This window comes from Harpegnathos saltator, unplaced genomic scaffold, assembly GCF_003227715.2.
Source record: "Harpegnathos saltator strain DR-91 unplaced genomic scaffold, Hsal_v8.6 scaffold426, whole genome shotgun sequence".
Lineage (NCBI taxonomy): Eukaryota > Metazoa > Arthropoda > Insecta > Hymenoptera > Formicidae > Harpegnathos > Harpegnathos saltator.
Window position 1 is genome coordinate 197,527 of NW_020230235.1, and position 22,021 is coordinate 219,547.

General features: G+C 43.6%; 1 protein-coding gene across 3 annotated transcripts; it reads left to right on the forward strand.

Annotated features, from left to right (window-relative positions):
• The first annotated feature begins 18,344 nt into the window (after window positions 1–18,344).
• Window positions 18,345–21,729, forward strand: LOC112589204 (uncharacterized). 3 transcript variants are annotated; one of them, XM_025301530.1, is made up of 5 exons: window positions 18,345–18,963; window positions 19,071–19,081; window positions 19,218–19,313; window positions 19,391–19,831; window positions 21,287–21,729. In XM_025301530.1, exons 4-5 carry the CDS (start codon window positions 19,507–19,509, stop codon window positions 21,694–21,696), a joined length of 735 nt encoding a protein of 244 aa, XP_025157315.1. In that variant the 5' UTR covers window positions 18,345–18,963; window positions 19,071–19,081; window positions 19,218–19,313; window positions 19,391–19,506; the 3' UTR covers window positions 21,697–21,729. The 3 variants fall into 3 exon arrangements, with proteins under 3 accessions (XP_025157315.1, XP_025157317.1, XP_025157316.1); XM_025301532.1 differs by lacking the exon at window positions 19,071–19,081; XM_025301531.1 differs by lacking the exons at window positions 19,071–19,081; window positions 19,218–19,313.
• The last annotated feature ends 292 nt before the right edge of the window (window positions 21,730–22,021 follow it).

Genomic DNA, 22,021 nt, shown 5'->3' on the forward strand with positions numbered 1-22,021 from the left:
ATCGTCATCAATGTCAGAAGGTCGACCAGAGCGTGGTTCGTCTTCAAGGTTAAATTCTCCGCGCCGAAATTTAGCAAACCATTTTTCCACAGTTCGTTTAGCTGGTGCTTCATCCTGATAAACATCCTGAATGTTTTTTTACGGCTGCGGCAACGTTTATTCCCTTCCGAAACTCGTAAAGCATAACATGCCGTAAATGCACCATATCGATACTCATTTTTAAAGTGATATTTCTCGAAGCAGTTTGTATGAAAACAAATGATTTTTTTTTTAATAATAGCTGAAGTCGTCACCTTTCTAACGTTATATAATATGTAGATGGAAGTATTAATGACAACACTTTACGACGCTTATAACTCCATCTATTGAAACTCCGCACGAACTTTTGCTTACCCAATAGGTAATCCCACAGAAGATTCACCTTCAAAAATGGATAAAATCCTCAAATCGAAATCCTTCAATTGTATTGGAATTCCAATATTTCCAGTCATATTTTGTGCCGCTTTTGCTTTCGCTGTCCGACCTCTGGCTTAGTTCCATTGATCACACCAGAGCTACAAAATGCATAACGTTATACTAACATTATAAAAAAATAGCATTTTAATAATAAAGAAAACAATGTGAGGAAATAATACTTTAATTATGATAGAAATATACAATAAAACTTACTTTTTTCCAACCTTCTGTACCTTTTGATGAGCCGTCTAAGCTATTTAACTGTTCAGTTAATTGCTGCATTGTAAGTCGTGAGCTGGCTTTCCTCTTGCTCCTAATAATTTGCCTGTGGCAAACGCAGTATGGTTTTCCATATATGTAATGAGGAAATCTAATTGCTTGTTTGTTGTTTTAGGGGCTCTTTTCTTTTTCTGTGCAACTTCCATATTGTAAGAACATATTGTTCATTATTTAATCAGGTTATGTACCTATTCTTTTCGTACATTGCGTAAAAACAAGTTAATTATTCACTACAATTTATTTATTACAAATGTGTGCACATAGCCTAATATATGTTATATATATAGTAAGTAAAATATACATAACCTTGAATGTTTTTCTTTGGTATATGTGTACAAACAGCGCAAACAGCTTCTTTTTCTTTCGTAATCGGACTTCTTCAATAATCCGGAACAAACAACTTTACTTAAGCCAATTGAAATATTTTAAATCTTTCGCTATGATTGGTATATAGATTATTGCGTCATCATTACCTCCTAGTTCCTCCGCAACTTGCGTTATATTTCCGAAGATGCCCGAAGAATAGACGACTCATAATGCAAGGCATTAACGTAGCTTATAGAATAGGATTCTCAAGAATAATGCGTTATGAGTTAACGCAAATTTCGTTAATGGAGTTATAACGCAAAGAAATTTCAGAATAAGCCTGCTGGGCAGAGTGTTAAAAGCATTAGTGATGTCGAAAGACACCGCCAATAACACCCCGCCCTCCCTCTCCACGATCGTCCGGGTCAGGTTCCGGACATACTGGTTCGCGTCCAGCGTCGATCGTCCGGGCTTGAATCTATACTGACGGTCGTGGAGGTTCGGCCCCTCCGACGACAGGTGCTGGACGAGGCGGTCGGCAACGATGCGCTCGAGCAACTTGCCCGCCTCGTCCAGCAGGCATATCGGCCTGTAGGCCGACGCACTCCCGGGCGTCTTGCCCTCCTTAGAGAGGAGGACCAGTGTGGCCCTCCTCCACTCTGGGGGGACGCCCCCTCCCTGAGGCACGCACTCATCACCTTCCGTGTGGCCACGGACAAGTTTCCCTTACTGAAGGCGAGAGCTCAGGCGCGATCAGGAATTCCATCGGGGCCGGGTTTCCGGGGGCTTTCCCCTTGGCACCGATTTTCCTCGTGGCTCTGGCAAACTCCTCTGGACTCACCTCCAGGCCCTCATCCCAGTCACCCTCCCCCAACTCAAGAGCAGGGATCCCGGGAGGGCCCCCTTCCGCCCTCGGAAAGAGGGCATCTAGGAGCCCTTCGAGGGCCTGGTGGTCCACCGTCTCCGTCGGTGGGGGCGCCCAAGGGCGAATCTTGCCTATCACCCTCTTGTACGGGCGCCCCCACGGATCGTCGTCCAGGGAGCTCGCCAGTTGCTCCCAGGCTACTTGCTTGGCCTCGGCTATGGCGGCTTTGAGGGTCTCCCTCGCACGAAGGTAGTCCTCTTTCGCCCTTGCGGCATCCTTGCCTCGTCGCAGGGGCCGTACACCCGTCTGGCTTGGATGGAGGAGTCGCGGAGATCCGCTATCTCCTCCGTCCACCAGTACATAGCCCTGCGTCGGCAGGGGTGGGATCGGGGCATCGCAGCATCACACGATGACGCCACGATGCCCCTTCGAGGGGGCTGGGGTCCCACTCACCTGGCCCCTCATCCAGGTGCCAGGTGGCCACAAGGACGGCCGCCCGAAACCTGTCCGCGTCTAGTCGACTGAGCGCCCATCTCTTGGGGAGGGGAAAGTCCCCCTCCCCAGAGCGACGGGACAGCACCCGTTCGGGTTCGGGGAGGCGGAGGGCCCACACTATGTGTCTGTGATTAGACAGTGACTCGCCCTTCGCCTCCATTCTCCACTCGTGGAACATCCCGGCGGTCGAAGGAGATGCCCAGGTCAAATCGATGACCGACTCCCCCCCCGGCCACACACAGGTGCTGGTCGACTCCCTGTTGATTAACAGGAGGCCCAATCCCGCCACCCAGCCGATCACGACCTCGCCACGGGGATCCCTCTGTCGGGGACTGCAGCCCCACACCTCAGAGTGGGCGTTGAAGTCCCCGGCAATAACGATGGATCGGGGGTGACACTTTCGCACCAGCTCCCCGATCTCATCGAGGATCCCCATCACGTGATCGAGGCTGCCGAGATCGACCTCATTACTGTGGTGAGGGAGATATACCCCCACCACAGTGATGGGCCCCCAGTCGACCAATTCACCATGAACTCATTTACCATGAAAGAAGGAGGGCGTACTAGGTGGCGACGGGACGCCGTGCGTTCGGAACCTGCATCTTATTTTCATTCCGAAGAGAGAAAAATATCGAGAGCGCGGTAATCGCTAGACCGGAAATCGAACCCGGGTCTTTCGCCTGCCGGGCGACTGCTCTAAACCACTGAGCTACTTGACGCTCCACGCTCACGACATTCTCCTTTCCCTAGATAACGTTAAGAGATGTCATTCGGAAGTGACTCCCCCTACTCCGGCCCGTCTGGCAGACACCTCGGTAGGGTTTTAGCTGGTAAAAGCCCGGTATAACCCCTCTCCCTCCAAGGAGCGGAGGTATCCATGAGGATTTCCCCACTGTGATAAGAAAAGGGTATTCATGAGGATTTTCCCATCGTGAACAAAAAGATAGGCATGCGCCTAGTATCTTGTCTACATTCGAGGAGGGTTCAAGTCCTCGCAGTGCCAACTTCTTTTTTATTTTTATAATATTATGTATTACTATATATAATATTTTTATAATATTTTTTATAATATTTATAATATTTTTATTTTTATAGTACAAAAATGTAATGCACACGTATACAATAATATTCGTCTTATTATATAAAAATAACAAGAATAAACGTTTTAATTATTTATTATAAAATTAAATTTTCTCTAGCCTTCCGTAATTCCCAGGATACTCAGGTACTTTCGAATTCTCGATCGGCTGAATTATCGTGTGTGCACGGAGATTGAGAAAATGTCTCGCTGCAACTACAACATAGGGCAAACAATAATTTTCCGCGAACGCGAAATGGGAGTGCAAGGTGAAAAAGATTACGCGGAGCGAGCACCTTGCACCGCACGATCCCCTCCACTCTGCTAAAGTCAAAATCGGGGACTATACCAATCAAGACGGAACATTCTTCGCCCACGTTCACATCCGGATGACCGAACGGAAAAGAGCCCATCTTTAGCACAAACGGGTACAAGAAGTACACGTCTACGTAACGTATCTTCTCTACACCCGTAACATCGTACCAAGTGACGATGTTCCCTGTACGACCACCGAAGAACGCTTCGCGAGGATCGAGAGGCTCGGTTTCTAACATCGAGTGATTCGCAAGGAAATCGTGCATCGGTTGATTGTCCTACAGCTCCCGATCAAAGATGCACTCCCACTTCTCCGTTACGATATAACTTAACTTTTGTAGACGAGATGTTACGCCTTTACGTTCGTATCGAGAGTCAATCGTATCCCCCTTCATAGTGGTCGAGAGCGGGCTATCACAATTTACCTTGAAACACGCGGGACATCCATGCCAAAAACACCCGTGAAATTGCAACACATATCTTTGCACTGGATTCGTTGTCTCGTAATATCCATCGACGAGCAATCCTTCCGATATGTGGTGTTCGCGAGATCTATCGTTATGCCTTTATAGTATGACTGCTGTGGATGGAGCACGAACTCCATCCACAGCAACCATTTCAATGCTTTGCGGGATTGATTGTTGACACACCGATATCCTCCCGAAGGAATAATATCTATCTCCTTTTCACGCAGAAAGTTTTACGAAAAACTTTCATGCATGTAGAGGCGATGGTTGTGCATTCTTCAAACGAGCATACTTTTCCACGATCCAGGAATATCTTATGGAACGCGAGACAAGCCCGTCGAAAAATATCGACATCGTTCCGGCAATAGCTCACAATTTCCTGTTAGAAATCAAATTCTGTTTTGCGTGCCATGTCCTCGTGCCATTCTAAAAACTGTTCACGCTTAGGCGGTTTCATTGTTTCGGGAGAATAGTATATATCTTGCATCAGATATCGGTCCGATGTAATGTTGATTTTCGACAGTGTTAAATAAATGCGGAAACAGCCCTTTGCCAGCAGTATTCTTTAACCCGAAGGCTTTTGGTAATGTTGATAAGCGCATAGGCATGTAATTAACACTGTCGATAAATTTTGTTTGCCCGACGGTTAATAATATAATCTTCGTACCGTTTAAAATAAGCTTAGGTTCCACCCGATTACCGTTCTCGACAAAGTACCGTAGGATAAATTGCGCATCGAATGTGCTTGCGTTGTGTGCGATGCAGATGATCTGTTTGAAACTCTTCCACAGTCTCGTGACAAAATCAACGAATTGTTTCACCGGTTTCACCGATTGTCTCGAAATATAAATTCGCATATCCCGTACCAACGACATCGCGGTGCCATATCGATATTCATGAGGTTTTCACACATCTGCTGCGCAACACAGCGCGTCACAATGTGAGTTTTAACGTATTCTGTGCCTTCGATCGTATCATCTTGACGCGTCTCAAAATCATAGCACACAAACGCAATGCGACATTTTATGCGCTTACATGTTTCTGTCATTTCGTCAATGTCATTAACTACATTTTCGTTTTCTACTCGCTGCGGATTCACCGTGTCGGATGAACCAGTATCGCATCGAAGTGGTTTCACATAACATAGATGATTCATTGGTTGCAACGAGTTGCAAACACGACAAAAGATCTCATTGCAATTGTGATTGTTCCTCAAGTTTCGTAAACAACCACAGTCGCTGCAAATTATCAGGATATTACTGACGCTTAGAGATGAAGCGCTTTGGTGCGATTTTTGCGCGCGATGACGCTGAAAACACACCGACCCATTCAATGGGTATCCAACCCGTAAAATTCACGTTGACACGCGACACACCGTATTAGTTCTACGCCCGATTTCTCGCACACTGGAACGTCGTGACTCCGTGGACATGCGTTTGAGCACCGATGCCCTCTATTCGGCTTATATCCACTATTAATATTGGGATTTTCATAGTACATAATATTCAGCATCATTTTAGCTTCACATCCGAGGGAGGTGAGTACGCTACTACTATCATATATGGAGAGCTTACCATAATACCAACACATATCGCAACGTAAAAATATTTTTTCTAACAACGAACATGTCGAGTTTTGTGCCAAATAAACAGCACTTGCGGGAAGCTTTGCTTTTCTGCTTTAACTTGAAAAAAAGTGCAGCTGAAGTACGTCGTTTGCTTGAGGAGGCCTACGGCGAACATGCACCATCGAAAATTACCGGTGAAGATTGGTTTAAACGCTTCAGAAGTGGCGATTTCGACACTGAGGACAAGGAGCGCTCCGGAAGATCAAAAACAATTGAGGACGCCGATCTGCAAGCGTTATTGGATGAAGATGATACGCAAACACAAGATCAACTTGCGGAGGCATTAAACATGATTCGCCAAGGTATTTCCAAACGTTTACATGCCATGGGAGAAATTCAAAAGGAAGGAAAATGGGTGCCGCATGAGTTGACTAAGAGATAGATGGAAAATCGAAGAGCTACTTCCGAAATTTTGCTTTTGCGGCATGAAAGAAAGAGTTTCCTGCATCGAATTGTTACTGGCGATGAGAAGTGGATATATTTCGAGAATCCCAAACGTAAAAAATCGTGGCTTTCACCTGGCGAAGCATCAACATCGGCGGCACGGCCAAATCGCTTCGGAAAGAAGACAATGCTCTGCGTTTGGTGGGACCAGAAAGGAATCGTGTACTATGAGCTGCTGAAACCGGGTGAAACTGTCAATGAGCATCGCTACCGACAACAACTGATCAATTTGAACCATGCATTGCTCGAAAAACGGCCAGAATGGGACACGAGACACGAACGAGTGATATTGCAGCACGACAACGCTCCGTATCATCGCACTTCCATCGTCCAGGACACCATCAAAACGCTGAAATGGGATCTGCTACCGCACCCACCGTATTCGCCAGACCTGGCCCCTTCCAATTATCACTTGTTCCGGTCGATGGCGCATGGCTTGGCTGGGCAACACTTGGCCAATTTCAAAGAAGTGCAAAATTGGTTGGATGAATGGTTTCGGTTCAAAGACGCGTCGTTTTATCGTCGCGGTATTTATGTATTGCCAGAGAGATGGCAAAAATGTGTAGCTAGTGAGGGACGATACTTTGAATAAACCATTTTTTGTATTTCTCTTGAAATTTTCCATTTTTCATTGATAAGAAAACCCGGAAAATTAGTTGCGCACCTAGTATATAGACACGGGCTTTCCGTGTCAGTTGGACCGCTAGGTCTTGTTGTAATATAGAACAGAGCTGGCCACGATCTGCACATTTCGGGCGAAATTCAATAGGTGACGCCTACCGTCCCCCTCGCACTGCTCCGCGCTCAGAGGCCGAGGCGACGATCGCGGTGCACTCAGGCCCATCGCTGTATAAGAAATCAGCTGGGGCGTCACATTATCATTAAAATTGTTTCCTCGTTTAATAGTCACTTTAAAATATATATTTTTTATGCGTTATATATATATATGTGTGTGTGTATGCGTTTATATATAAAAAAATATATATATGTATTAAACACGTAAACATATATATTTTAAAGTGATTATTAAACGAGGAAACAATTTTAATGATAATGTGACGCCGCAGTTGATTTTTGATATAGCGACGGGCCTGAGTGCAGCGCGATCGTCGCCCCGACCGTTGAGCGCGGAGCGGTGCGAGGGGGACGGTAGGCGTCACCTACTGAATTTCGACCGAAATGTGCAGATCGTGTCCAGCTCTGGTATAGAATATTGCTTCCTCACGGAATTTCACTTATCATGCATTTTTCTTGTGCGCACATTGCTGCGTACGTTGTACACTATCGCAGCGACGAGCGAACGGGGAAACCACAAATTGTCAAAGTTGCTTATAGAAAGGATCGAACGTTTCGCTATATCTTCGCGAGTTAGCTTATATGATTTCATTCCATGACCAGAAGGTGCCGCGACATTGAAAATGTTAATTTTGAAATGCTCTAAAATCATGACCTCCGGCATTCTGCGCTAACGAATTCACGAGATTCCAAATCTCGTTGTAGGTCAAGTCCCGAGCGGGATAAAATGATAAACCTTCCGGCTCCGCGTTAAGTCCGAAGAAGCAAGCGTCAACCCCGCGTAGTTGTTTGTATCACCCGAATTTCCCGTGTAGTCGTGGATTTCCTGAAAAGCATTTTCTAAATATTCAGTAATGTTGGCTCCGTCGGGGGGTAGGAGAATTCGAATATTCGACTCTCTCCCGAAAATATTAAATTTTCTATAATTACGCGACTTTTCCCCGAGTATTTCAATACATTTATACAAAGACTCACGATTGTTGACTGTGTCGGCTTTTCCTGTCGCTTTGCACACTCTTTGGTCTTCGCTTTGGTCTTCCCGATGTTCTTTCGACTGTACGTATCTACAACCTTGTTGTACTGTAAATATAAATTGAAAATTTTATACAGATATAAATTTTACACACAATTAGAATAAAAATACAGTTTAGAGTATAAGATATTTTCTCTTACTTTTTTTTACCTTCGGGTAGTGTAGCCTGCGAGATTCAGAAGTCATGGGATTCACCAGCTTCACTTGCGTCTTGTATCATTTTATCGTCCCCATCGTCAACGTACTCGATGATGTTACCGGTGAACAGTGTTATCATGAGTAATATTAATGCTGTTTTCATTCATATTGCAGGCGATATCTTTGTCAGTTCTCCTGACCGTGATTTCATCAGATGTATTTACGAGCGCGCCTTCAACGCGTGTCTTAGGATTTTATATGGTAATTGTGTTTGATAAAAATACAGTACTTTATTTGCGATATGATGCTTATTAGATGTTCGAGAGACGTTCGATAGACGTATGACAGTGGCTCAATATGATATGGTTGATATTTAATAGATGTTTAATAGTGGTTCGATATGGTACAGTAAACATTCGATAGATGGTTCAATATACGTTTTGATAGCAGTCGCTGAAATACTGCAGATGAGGACTATGTTTTTCCTACTCTGTCCGTTATTGTAATATACAGTTTGAGAAGCTTTATTGCGCGAAAAATATTGTGCATTCCTTTCTCTTCACCTCTTCTCTCTTCCCTTTGATTTCCAGTTCGAGGTAACAAATCTCATTGTAAACTTTTCGAGTTCGAAAGTGAGGAGACCCACATAGGTAAAAATATTCGGGTAGACATAGACCGGAGATATCATCTTCCAATCGCTGGGTAGTTTTTGTCTTCGAAATTATTCCTACCTGCTCGAACATGCTCGCACACGCTCACGCGAGTCAAGAGCAGGGGTCTCAGGGTAGGATTCGAGTCCCGTAGAGTCTAGAATTTACCAAATTTTTCTTGTGTGACGTCGATTCTCTCCGTATGTACACAGTATAGATATACTCCGTTCATGGAGAGAACGACCACGCTCCGTGCAGCTTTGGGCAGAATGAGGAGACTCGTGCACACTACTCAGTGCTGTATACGTAATTATCATTCGCATGGGTCCCGGCGCACAATCAACTTTCTGTAAATAGAATAGTTGAAATAATTTGAACATCGCGCTATCATACCGCAGTACGTAATGACTAATCTTCAAATGTTCGAAATACGTTAGTTCGTATTAGGGTTTATACGCACAGTCTCCCCTTCCGGCTATAACCGAGTCTGACCTGGCTTGGTAGCATGGTGGGGGCACAATAGGCGTACCTTCAGGTGGGATCTGACTGAACAGGATGAAATGCCTGGTCGTTCTCTCCATGAACGGAGTATAATTTCTATCAGGGTATAGCAGTAGCGTAGTGTATAATGGCTCTTGCAGACCAGCGCAATGCGCGACGCGACATGCGATTGCAAGAATAGATCTTTTCATGTCTTCACATAGATGCGATGATCTTTTCAATTGGTCTGTTCTTTTTAATAGCACTACTGAACTGATGCAATAAGTTAGAGTGAGATAAATATATTTTTCTCGCTTTAACTTATTACATCAGTGCAGCTAAAAAGAACAGACCAAATAGTGTATGCTAAGTTTGTAGGACACAAAATACTGACAACATTTTTTCAATGGAATTATTAATGACAGAAAGGAAACAGTTTTTACTTTTATTATATCTTCCGCGAATAAATAATAGAGAAATCGATACAAATATAAAGCTACTTTTAGCTATTCGATATGCTCGATTAAAAAGTATCAGTGACACAAACCTTGGACGGACACGTCGGTGGTGGGTCCGGCCCATTAATCAAAAGCGCAATGAGCAAGGTGATGGCAGTCATTTAATTGTAGAAATGCGACTTCATGATACAAAAGTTCATTTCCAATATATTCGTCTCACTATTGAAACTTTTGATAATTTATTACACATACGTATAGTAGGACCCAAAATAGAGAAAATGTCAATACATTATCGAGAGCCTATACCAGCACATAGCAGATTATATTTAACATCGAGGTAAGTTCTAATAATAACGTATATGTTTATTATTGAAATATTTTATTTAATATTACTATTATAGATATTTGGCTACTGGTGATATCATGTCCTGAATAGCTTTTGCTTATCGAATTGGACATAGTACTGCTTCTATGATAATATCAGAGAAATGCAAAAGTTTGTGGGTTGCTCTTCAAAACGAATTGTTTGAACCATCCGAATATGGATGGAAACAGGTTGCAGAAGAATTTGAAGAATATTGGAACTTTCCACATTGCATCGGCACTTTAGATGGTAAACATGTAAATATAAAGGTAATCTATATTATATGTTTAACATAATTTGATTATTCAATTCAATATTTATTAATAATTTAGTTTTGTAAGTTCCACCACATTCTGGTTCAAGGTTTTATAATTATAAAGGAAGTCATAGCATTAATTTAATGGCAATAGTATCAGCACGATACAAATTTTTAATGGTAGATATAGATGGCGAGGGCCGACATAGTGATGGAGGAATTTTCAAAAATTCTGTTATGGCTTACAGATTTCGACATAATCAAATGTACATACCTGCTTCCCCAAACAGCACCGGACATCCATGGATGTACGTTTCACGTCCAATTTATGTCCGTATGTCCGATTTGCGTCCGTGGACATAAATTGGACGTAACAAGGATGTCCTTATTGGACATCGGACCTGTAGGACGTCCGACGTACGTTCATCGGACGTCCTATGTCCGAAGTTGTGACAAACGTATGTCCAGTGGACGTCTTTTGTAAAAGAAATGGACATATAACGGACGTCCAATGGACATCCGTGTGCTGTCTGGGTCAATACCAATTATTAGAGAGGAAAAACAATGCCTTATGTTTTGGTCGCAGATGAAGCCTTCCAATTAAATAATTTTACATTACGACCATATCCAGGAAAAACATTGACTACTGAACAAAGAATATTTATTTATTGATTGAGTCGAGCACGAAAAGTTATAGAAAATACATTTGGTATTATGATAGCACGATATTGTATTTTTGCGAAACCACTTAATATATCATTAAAGACGACTGAAAATATTGTGAAAGCTTGTATGGTTTCGCATAATTACTGCATGGAAAATATAAGATATTGTAGTAAAGGATTTGCTGATGAAATTCGTAATAATGAATGCATTCCTGGGGAATGGAGAAGAATAGTTCGGAACAATTCTGGCATAACAGATATACGAAACGATGGCAGTAATACTCATTCTTGCTTTGCAGCTGCTATAAGGGAAAATTTCAAAAATTATTTTTTAAATGAAGGAGCAGTTCCATGGCAATGGCTTTCATGTCACGAATGGTAATATAAATCAGAGCTGGAAACTAAGTGCCTTTTTCGGCCGGATTTCAAGTGGTGACACCTACCGTTCCTCTTCCACCGCTCCGCGCTCAGCGGCCGAGGCGAAAATCGCGGATCGCTCAGGCCCGTCGCTACGTAAGATGTCAGCTGGAGCGTACCCTTGTGTTTTATTATAATTATTTCCTCCCTTAATAAGCGCTTTAAAATATATATGTTTATGTGTTTTATACACACATACACACACACACATATATATATATATAACTACACATGATGAAAAGAATGACATAAAAAAAGTATAATTAAAGGATTCTTGCAATAGATTTCCACATCACCTGTGAGGTACTATTGCTGATGCGTTTTTTTAAAGTGCTTTCACCAGTAGGCCTATTCCACTAAATAATAAAGAACAAATACGATAAAATGTATGGTTCGGTAGGGAAACAAAATTTTAGGGCAGAGAATACGCCGAAGAGGCAAAATCTTCATGCGCATATTTACGTCATTCACAGTCAAGGGGTTAAGCTTATAAGATAACGTTTCTTGATGAATGATGCAATGAATAACAGAGATTATAAAACCTTGCTGTCTTATTTGTTCAAAGAAGCCGTTTTTTCAAACCTATCATTGCTTTTGCGCTATCGGTGACTACACAGTCGAACATTTGTAGAAATCAATGTCAAACTTTTGCAGAGTTTGGCTAACAGCCTTAAAGATTTCAATACTTGTTGTTCTCCCTTGCAACGATACAAAGCCTGAGAGGTCTTTGACATGTGAAAAATCGTTTTACGTACGATTCGAGCAAAAATACATAGTTGATCCATATGCCGATTATCGGTGCTCTCATAAATACATAATGAATAATACGAATAAGATGCAAATGAACATTTTAACTTCTCTTCTAAAGATGAAGCTGTATCATCAATCCGTGATTTTACAGATTTAATGGAATGCTTGCAGCTTTTTCGAAAGTCATCGAATTTCCAAATGATTCGACCGCTACAATAACGCATTTTTTAATAAACGTTCTTCTTTAAATGATACTTCCCTTTCTTCCTTGATGCGAGCTAGTTCTTTTAAAATATCTTTGGATATATCAGGTGCAGTAAAAAGAAATCCATTATTTTTGCATGAAATTGAAGGCTTTAATTACCATAGTTAGAATGATCCGATTTAGGTCAAATATGCGCCGTTTTGTTCGATAACTTGTTGCCATTTTGAAGGTAATTTCATTATGCCTCTCTCATAGAAGCCCTCGTCCCTATTGGCAAAAAATTGAGACAGTCGATTTTCACAAGCCTCTCTTGAATCGAATTTTTCACCAGCAAAATTGTTCACCATGGACAGGAACAGATGGTAATCATTTGGTGCCAGGTCCGGACTATAAGGTGGATGCATAAGAACCTCCCAACCAAGCTCCCGGAGCTTCTGGCGAGTCACTATCGATGTGTGTGGCCTGGCGTTGTCCTGATGGAACACAATTCCTCTCCTATTGGCCAAAGCTGGCCGCTTCTGGGCGATTGCTTCCTTCAGACGGTCCAATTGTTGACAGTATAGTTCCGAGTTAAGAGTTTTGTCGTAGGAGAGCAGCTCATAGTAGATAATTCCCTGCCAATCCCACCAAACACACAGCAAAACCTTCCTGGCCGTCAATCCTGGCTTGGCCACCGTTTCCGCCGGCTCACCGCGATTCGATCACGACCGTTTTCGCTTGACGTTGTCGTAAGTGATCCACTTTTCATCACCAGTGACCAACCGCTTCAGAAATGGGTCGATTTTGTTGCGATTCAGCAGTGATTCGCAGATGGAAATTCGGTCCATGAGGTTTTTTTTCGTTAACTCGTGTGGCACCCATACATCGAGCTTCTTTTTGTATCCAGCCTTATTCAAATGGTTCCAAACGGTTTTTTGTGCAATCTTTAGCTCTTGGGCAATCGAAGCAGTGCTTACATGACGGTCGGACTCGACAATGTCCATGATTTTATTGATATTTTCGACAATTGGCCTTCCAGTGCGTGGTGCATCTTTGACATTGAAATTACCGGAACGGAATCGACGAAACCAAAATTGCGCGTGAATGGCTGTTACAGTATCAGGACCATAAACACTATTCACATTTTCAGCCGCCTGGCTTGCGTTTTCGCCTTTATCGAAGAAAAACTGTAAAATATAGCGTATTTTCTCTTTGCTAGTGTCCATCTTTGACGCGCGCTCAAACAAAACTGTGTCAATTAGTCACAAAACTGTCAGAAAAGTCTTTTTAGTACGAAATCTGTGGGGACTTTGAGCTCCCCAAAAGCGCATGCATCCGTTTTCCGTGCGGCGCTATAGAGCGCGCGCAAGTGTCACTCGTGCGGGAAAAAGGACCAACGAGTCAACAGTAATCGTTGGAAGCGCACACAGAGCTCACGAATATACGATCGCTAGTATATAGTTAGTCATTCCTTTTTGTCGTGTGTGACACCGCGAGATCTGCACGCGGTCGCGATTGTGCGAGAGCGGGCAGGCAGGAGCATCGGCTCCGTTCGACACACACACACATATACATACGAGTCCCGCAGTGGCTCATATGTCGTGCGAGCGCAGAGAACTATTTTTCTTGTTGTAAACGATAAGTTGTACCTGTGACTCACGTGCTCTGCAGCTGGCAGGCACGTGCGCAAATCGGCGACAGCACAACAGCGCCTAGTGAGAAAAGACTCCACGTTTTTGACAGAACCACGAATATTAGGTTCCTGGTCGACTCTGGATCCGTCGTTTCGCTGATTCCTCGGAAGTGCGTGCACAGGAAGCTCACTCCTACCGAACTACAACTATTCGCCGCCAATTCATCAGCCATCTGCACATTTGGCCAGCAGCCGCTCACCCTCGATCTCGGACTTCGCCGCGCATTAAAATGGTCGTTCATCATTGCTGATGTGAACTCAGCGATCATCGGAGCTGATTTTCTCTCACACTACGGTCTAATCATCGATCTCTCTCGACAACGCCTTGTGGATCCAAAAACCAGCCTTGCCACACAGGGTCAGGTATGTGAGACAACCATTTTTAGTGTCTCCGCAACCAGTCAACACAATCTTCCGAACTCACCACACCGAGAGCCATATGCCACACTACTGGACTCGCATGCAGCAGTCTTCGCACCAAGGCCAACTCCTTCAGCGATCCGCTTTGACGGGATCACGCATCATATAGAGACCACAGGACCTCCAGTGTTCGAGCGTCCACGACGACTTCTAGGTGACAAATTGGCAGCCGCCAAGGCAGACTTCGACCTTCTCTTACATCTAGGGGTCGTGCAACCTTCACGCAGTCAATGGGCGAGTCCGATACACATGGTGCAGAAAAATCAAGGTGGCTGGCGCACAACAGGTGATTACCGGCGTCTAAATTCTCAAACGGTTCCAGACAGATATCCGATTCCACGAATAGAGGACATCTTACAACAGCTGCACGGAAAAAAGGTCTTTTCCACGCTAGACCTAATCCGAGCGTATCACCAAATTCCTGTTGCACCGGAAGACGTCCCCAAAACCGCTGTCACGACACCTTTCGGCCTATTTGAATTCTTAGGCATGCCGCCTGGACTTCGAAATGCCACGCAAACGTTCCAACGGCACATGGACAATATACTGCGCGGGATCAACTTTGCTGCATGCTACGTAGATGATATCATCATCTTCTCAGACAGCCATGAAGAACATCTTCAACATCTCGATACCGTTCTCAGAGTGCTCCAAGAGAACAACCTTCCAGTCCACGCGACCAAATCCTTCTTTGGACAGGACTCTGTGCGTTATCTCGGCTACATTGTCTCACAGACTGGACTTAAACCACCACTCGACAGGGTAACAGCCATTCAACAGTTTCCAAAACCCAAGACCATCGCAGATCTACGTCGCTTCTTGGGGATGGTAAACTATTACCGGCGAGTATTGCCGAATGCCGCTCAACAGCAAGCTCCGCTAACCAAACACCTGAAGGAGGCGAAGAAGAGGGACAAGCGAGAGATTCCCTGGACAACGGAGACAGAGGCTGCGTTCCAGAAATGCAAGGATGCATTGACAGCTGCCACACACTCAGCCTTTCTCGCTCCAGATGCACCTCTCACACTGACGACTGATGCTGCGGACTCCGCTATAGGCGCGTCACTCGAACAGCAGATAGACGGACACTGGCAGCCACTTGGATTCTTCTCACGGAAACTCTCTCCAACCGAGCAGAAGTACTCTACATATGACCGAGAGCTTCTTGCTGTGTTCGCTGCCGTCAAGTTCTTCAGACACATACTTGAAGGAAGAGTATTCCAGGTACGGACAGACCACCGACCGCTAATATACGCTTTCAGCAGAAAGGCAGAAAAGAGTTCGCCACGCCAGCTAAGACAACTGGACTACATCTCGCAGTTCACCACGGACATAGTCCATGTGAAAGGCGAAAACAACGTGGTTGCAGACACGCTCTCCAGGATCAACGCAATTGAGATGCCAAGCACACTCTCAGCAGAAATCATCGCAAACGCGCAGGAAGCAGATCCAGAACTCGCAGACATTGTAAGATCCACGTCGCTCGAGCTGAACCACCTTCGAATCGAAGAAGAAGACATCTGGTGTGATGTCTCGATGGGCATCGTACGACCGTACCTACCACAACCACTTCGACGCAAAGCATTCGACGTCATCCATGGTCCGGCTCATCCGAGCGCTCGCTCAACGCTGAAGTGCATCAAACAAAAATTCATCTGGCCAGGCATCAACCAAGATGTTTCTCGCTGGGCACGTGAGTGTTTACCGTGCCAGCGATCAAAAGTCAGCAGACACAACAAACCACGACCTGAATATATCGAAGCAACGGACAACCGATTCAATCACATCCATTTGGACCTGATAGAGCTACCGCCTATAGGAGGTAACCGCTATTGCCTCACAATCATAGATCGTTTTTCCAGATGGCCAGTTGCACTTCCACTACCGAACATTGAAGCAGACACTGTAACATCCGCTCTCTTCAATCACTGGATATGCAACTTCGGGACTCCACTGACGATCACCACGGATCAGGGAACGCAATTTGAATCTGCACTCTTCCAGTCATTAGCGCGACTAATTGGTGCAACTCGGATTCGCACTACGCCGTATCATCCACAAGCGAACGGACTCATCGAACGCTGGCATCGCACCCTGAAGGCAGCACTAAGATGCCATGCACCAACACCGTGGCCAGACATCCTACCAACCGTTCTTCTTGGCCTAAGAGCATGCGTGAAGGAGGATCTGCAAGCGTCTCCAGCAGAGCTTCTCTTCGGCACAACACTACGGTTACCGGGTGAATTTTTTGTTCATGAGGATCCACCGGCTGATCCGTTTATATTTTTAGAAAAATTCCGCGAATACATTCGTAAGATCCGTCCAACGGCGACAGTTCATCACACGAACGCGAAACCGTTCGTTTTCCGGGATCTGTACACTTGTTCGCATGTCTTCCGTCGCATTGACTCTGTTCGCCGGCCGCTCGATCCACCGTATTCGGGTCCTCATCGAATAATCAGGCGCATAACAGACCGTGTTTTCGTGGTGGATATCAATGGTGAGGAAAAAACTCTATCAACAGAGTCGTTAAAACCCGCGTTCATAGTGCTGGAGAACAACGGCTCTGAACAGCCACAAACGAGTGATCCGTGTCCGTCCACTTCATCCGCGCCACAACTCAAAACGTACGCGAAAAAAAAGAATGTTTCGTTCCTCTCTGTCTAGAGAGGCACTGAGGGGGGAGCACCTATGGGGACTTTGAGCTCCCCAAAAGCGCACGCATCCGTTTTCCGTGCGGCGCTATAGAGCGCGCGCAAGTGTCACTCGTGCGGGAAAAAGGACCAACGAGTCAACAGTAACCGTTGGAAGCGCACACAGAGCTCACGAATATACGATCGCTAGTATATAGTTAGTCATTCCTTTTTGTCGTGTGTGACACCGCGAGATCTGCACGCGGTCGCGATTGTGCGAGAGCGGGCAGGCAGGAGCATCGGCTCCGTTCGACACACACACACATATACATACGAGTCCCGCAGTGGCTCATATGTCGTGCGAGCGCAGAGAACTATTTTTCTTGTTGTAAACGATAAGTTGTACCTGTGACTCACGTGCTCTGCAGCTGGCAGGCACGTGCGCAATAAAGGGACCAAAGAAGAACACGCCTAGGTTGATTTAGGAACCTACCCTCCACTTGCATCAGCGAGAGAGCAAGAGGACACAAAAACCCTAAAAATCTCATCTTTGTAACGCCATCTAGTGGAACCCGATCAGACTTATACAACACGAAATACAGATAACTAAAGCCATCTATTGGAAAAATAATGGATTTCTTTTTACTACACCTGATATAATCACTAGACTATGCTAGGAAGCACTACCGCTCTTGTATCCTGATTGTTAAATAAATTAATATTCTCGAGCACTGTTTTTCAATAGAAAAGTAACAGATGCTGGCCGAAATCTGAAAGTATTCGTTATTCCAAAACGTTTTTGGTGTATTTCCGATATTTACGGATATTCTGCAGAGTGCCGGGCATTATTACTATTGTGTAACGGATTGCATAATTATATTACATTAATAATGCCGCCATTTTTCACAATATCTTTGAATATAGTACTCAGAAATATAGTAAACATATTTCAAATACACGAAAACTCGCCGATTTCAAGCAAAACTCATTTATTTACTACCCATACAATATTCCTATGTCTACAACTTTAACAATACATACTCTGAACAACATAAGAATTATTTTATAATGTTTCTAAATACGCGAGGCGGGCCTACGAGCAGCGAAATATAAAGAGAAGTCTATAGCGCGAGATTCCCGCGGCCGGCGGAGTTAGCTATATGTATCGCTCGGCGAAGACAGAGACAACAGACATCGTCTGCTCTTGTCTAAAGCCCGACACCGGCTGAAGCACCGAACGCTCACGGACACGGAGTCGCTCGTTGTGTACGCTACCCCTCACGCGCTGTGCTGTGCTACCGGAGTGCTTTTCTGGCATCACTGGTATAGACTATGTTTCAAAATTACTAATAATGGAGTATTATAATGATTAAGGGCGGAATTACGATGAACTTTACGTAACGGGACATGAAGTGGCGTGACGTGAATTTGACGTTTGAGGTTATATTTGACATTACGATCACCGTAACGTGCCGTAATAATGAATTCTGCTGTGAGGCATTATCAATTTGTAAATTTAATTTTGGCCGGGTATTTGTATCTTCAATTGCGGAAGAGGAAACTAATATGAACCATTGGTGTGAGAGATATTTTTCGAAGAAGAATTCAGTTTGGTGACGGGCATAACCTAGTGGAAGAACTCCGTTTTTGTAATCCACACTTTTTTTTTATTTACACGAGGATGAATGTCGAAAGGTAAGAATTAGCGACTATTTGGCAAAAAATATAATCATTTTACAAATTAATATGTCTGCTTTTTTACATTGTTATACCTCTTGGTCTTGTTTGGTCTACTGATAAAGAAGTGCAAAAGGTTAATAGTTTTCTGACATAGAATTTATTTTTACTTTACTATATATTTTAAATATATTTTTGAATATATATTTTGAATATATTTTACTATATATTTTGAATATATTTTATTTTAAATTATATGTTTATTTTTTTAGATTTGAATACTTGTTGAGCTTGGTTGGTCCACTTTTAAAGAAACGAGAAATATATACTGCTCTTTCACTCACTCAAAGGCTTGCTATGACCATGAAGTAAAATTACCAATGTTTACTTTATTTTAATTTATCAATTTCTCAGAGTCGATTTAATTTATAAATTTGTTTTACAGGTTCTTGGCAGCAGGAGACAGCCAGAATTCTTTGAGTTTTTCTTATAGATGTGGCCAGAGCACTATCTCTGAGATATTGGCCGCAACCGTTCGAACTTATTTGTGTATTAAAAAATATGTTTGTGAAGCCTGCTTTAAATGATGCAGAGTGGCTTGAGTTATCTGCTGAATTTTGGAAAGAATGGCAGTTTCCTTATTGCGTGGGAGCTATCGATGGGAAGCACGTTCAAATACAAGCCCCACAAGCTTCTCAAATTTATTTTAATTACAAGAAGACGTTTAACATGGTTCTACTAGCAGTTTGTGATGCACACTACAATTTCATTATGCTGAATGTAGGAGCAGAAGGCTCACAAAGTGATGGCGGAATTTTTCAATCGTCTGAAATGGGTCGGCGATTAAGTGACGGATCCCTTAACCTAACCAAATTCACGTTATTAGGTGCGCAACTAAGTTCTCGCTGTTTTTTTGATGAAAATGCAACTTTATTGTGAAAAAATAGTTACAAATGAATCATTCAAAATATTGCCCATCGCTAGCGACAACTTTTTCCCATCTTTCTGGCAGAGCTCGAATACCGTCACGGTAGAAGTGTTCGTCTTTTGAGGTTATCCATAAATCAAGCCATTTTGAGATGTCTTCACTTGAGCGGAACTGCTGATTAGCCAGACCGTGTGCCATCGAATGGAACAAGTAATAATCGGACGGCGCCATATCTGGGGAATATGGCGGGTGGGGTAGGACTTCCCATTTGAGCGTTTCTAAGTAGGTTTTAACGGGTTTGGCAACGTGAGGCCGAGCGTTATCATGCTGTAGAATCACTTTTTCGTGCCTCTGCTCGTATTGTGGCCGCTTTTCGCGCAATGCTCGGCTCAATCGCATCAATTGAGTTCGATACCGTTCCCCAGTGATGGTTTCGTTCGGTTTCAACAGCTCATAATAAATAACACCGCCCTGGTCCCACCAAATACACAGCAAAACCTACGCAGCGTGAATATTCGGCCGAGCCGACGACGTAGAAGCATGACCGGGCAGTCCCCATGATTTTGTTCTCTTTGGGTTGCTGTAATGAATCCATTTTTCATCACCCGTAACGATGCGATGAAAACTTTTCCTTTTTTGCCGCTGGAGCAGTTGTTCACAGGCGAAAAAACGACGCTCAACGTCTCTTGGCTTCAAATCATAAGGAACTCAAGTTCCTTGTTTTTGAATCATTCCCAACGCATGCAATCGCTTGGAAATGGCTTGGCGGGTAACTCTTAATGCTGAAGCAAGCTCTTTTTGCGTTTGGCACGGATCCTCATCGAGCAATGCCTCCAGTTCAGCGTCTTCGAAGGTTTTTGGCCTTCCTTCACGCGAACGGTCGTCAACATCAAAATCACCGTCTTTGAAGCGACGGAACAAATCACGGCACGTTGTTTCACTTAGAGCAGCATCTCCGTAAACTTTTTGGAGTTCTCGATGCGCTTCAGCCGCCGTTTTCTTCGAATGAAAGAAGAAAAGCAACACTTCCCGCAAATGACGATTATTTGGCACAAAATCAGACATTTTCACACAACCAAAAGTATATGACGCAAAAACAAAATCACTAACGTGTCAAAGCGGTTTGTTTACCATATGTCTAAGCTTGGTTCATGTTTTGGTTATGTCACAATCGACCAGCACTTACTACTGGAGCCATCTCTTGAAAAACAGCGGGAACTTAGTTGCGCACCTAATACTTGCCAGGAACTAATATTAATATGCCCTACTTCCTTCAAGGAGACGCAGCTTTCCCTCTAAAGCCTTTTCTTATGAAATCCTATGGCGAGCGTAATATATCCCATAACGAGTCTGTGTTTAACTTGCGGTTATGCAGAGCAAGGAGGGTAATTGAAGATGCCTTTGATATTTTAGCTGCTCGTTGGAGAATTTTTCGTCGCCCTATTATTGCCAAAGAAGACAATGTGGAAAGCATCATTGAATGTGCCGTTTGCCTCCACAATTTCATCCGCAAGACAGGTGATACAAAACTCAACTTGCAGTATTGCCCCCCTTCTTTTGTGGAGCATGAATTGCCAACTGGCGAACTAGTAGAGGAAGCATGGCATGACATTGTTGCTGGAGAAAATGGAGCTATCATTAATCCACGGATCCATGGTCCACGGATGGCACGGGGTGCAAGAAATGCTGCTCTTAGTGTCATACAACAGAGAAATGTACTGAAGGAATTCGTGGACGCACCTGGGGCTATGCGCCATCAAGATATTATTGTAAGGATCCGGCAAGGAATTATCCCCCCTCAGGATGTACATTTACTGTCATGATAGTTTTGAAATCAAATAAATCGAGATATAAAACATGAATAGAACGTTTTTATTTTTAAATAAAATGTAAATGGTAAACAAAACAACAGATTTAAATAATTTATCTAATATCAACATATAATTAATCTGTTATTTTCAAATCTTCAGCCTCCTCCTCGCAATCTTGAATGATGGATCTAAATTTCCTCTTGTACTTTAATTTTAGTGCAATATTTTTTAAATTCTTGAGGCAAGATTCAACATTCTTACTAATTAAGACATCTGGATCATTAATGTCGATTGAAGGTAGTGGTGGTAGTGATGGTATAGGAGGAGCAGCCATAGA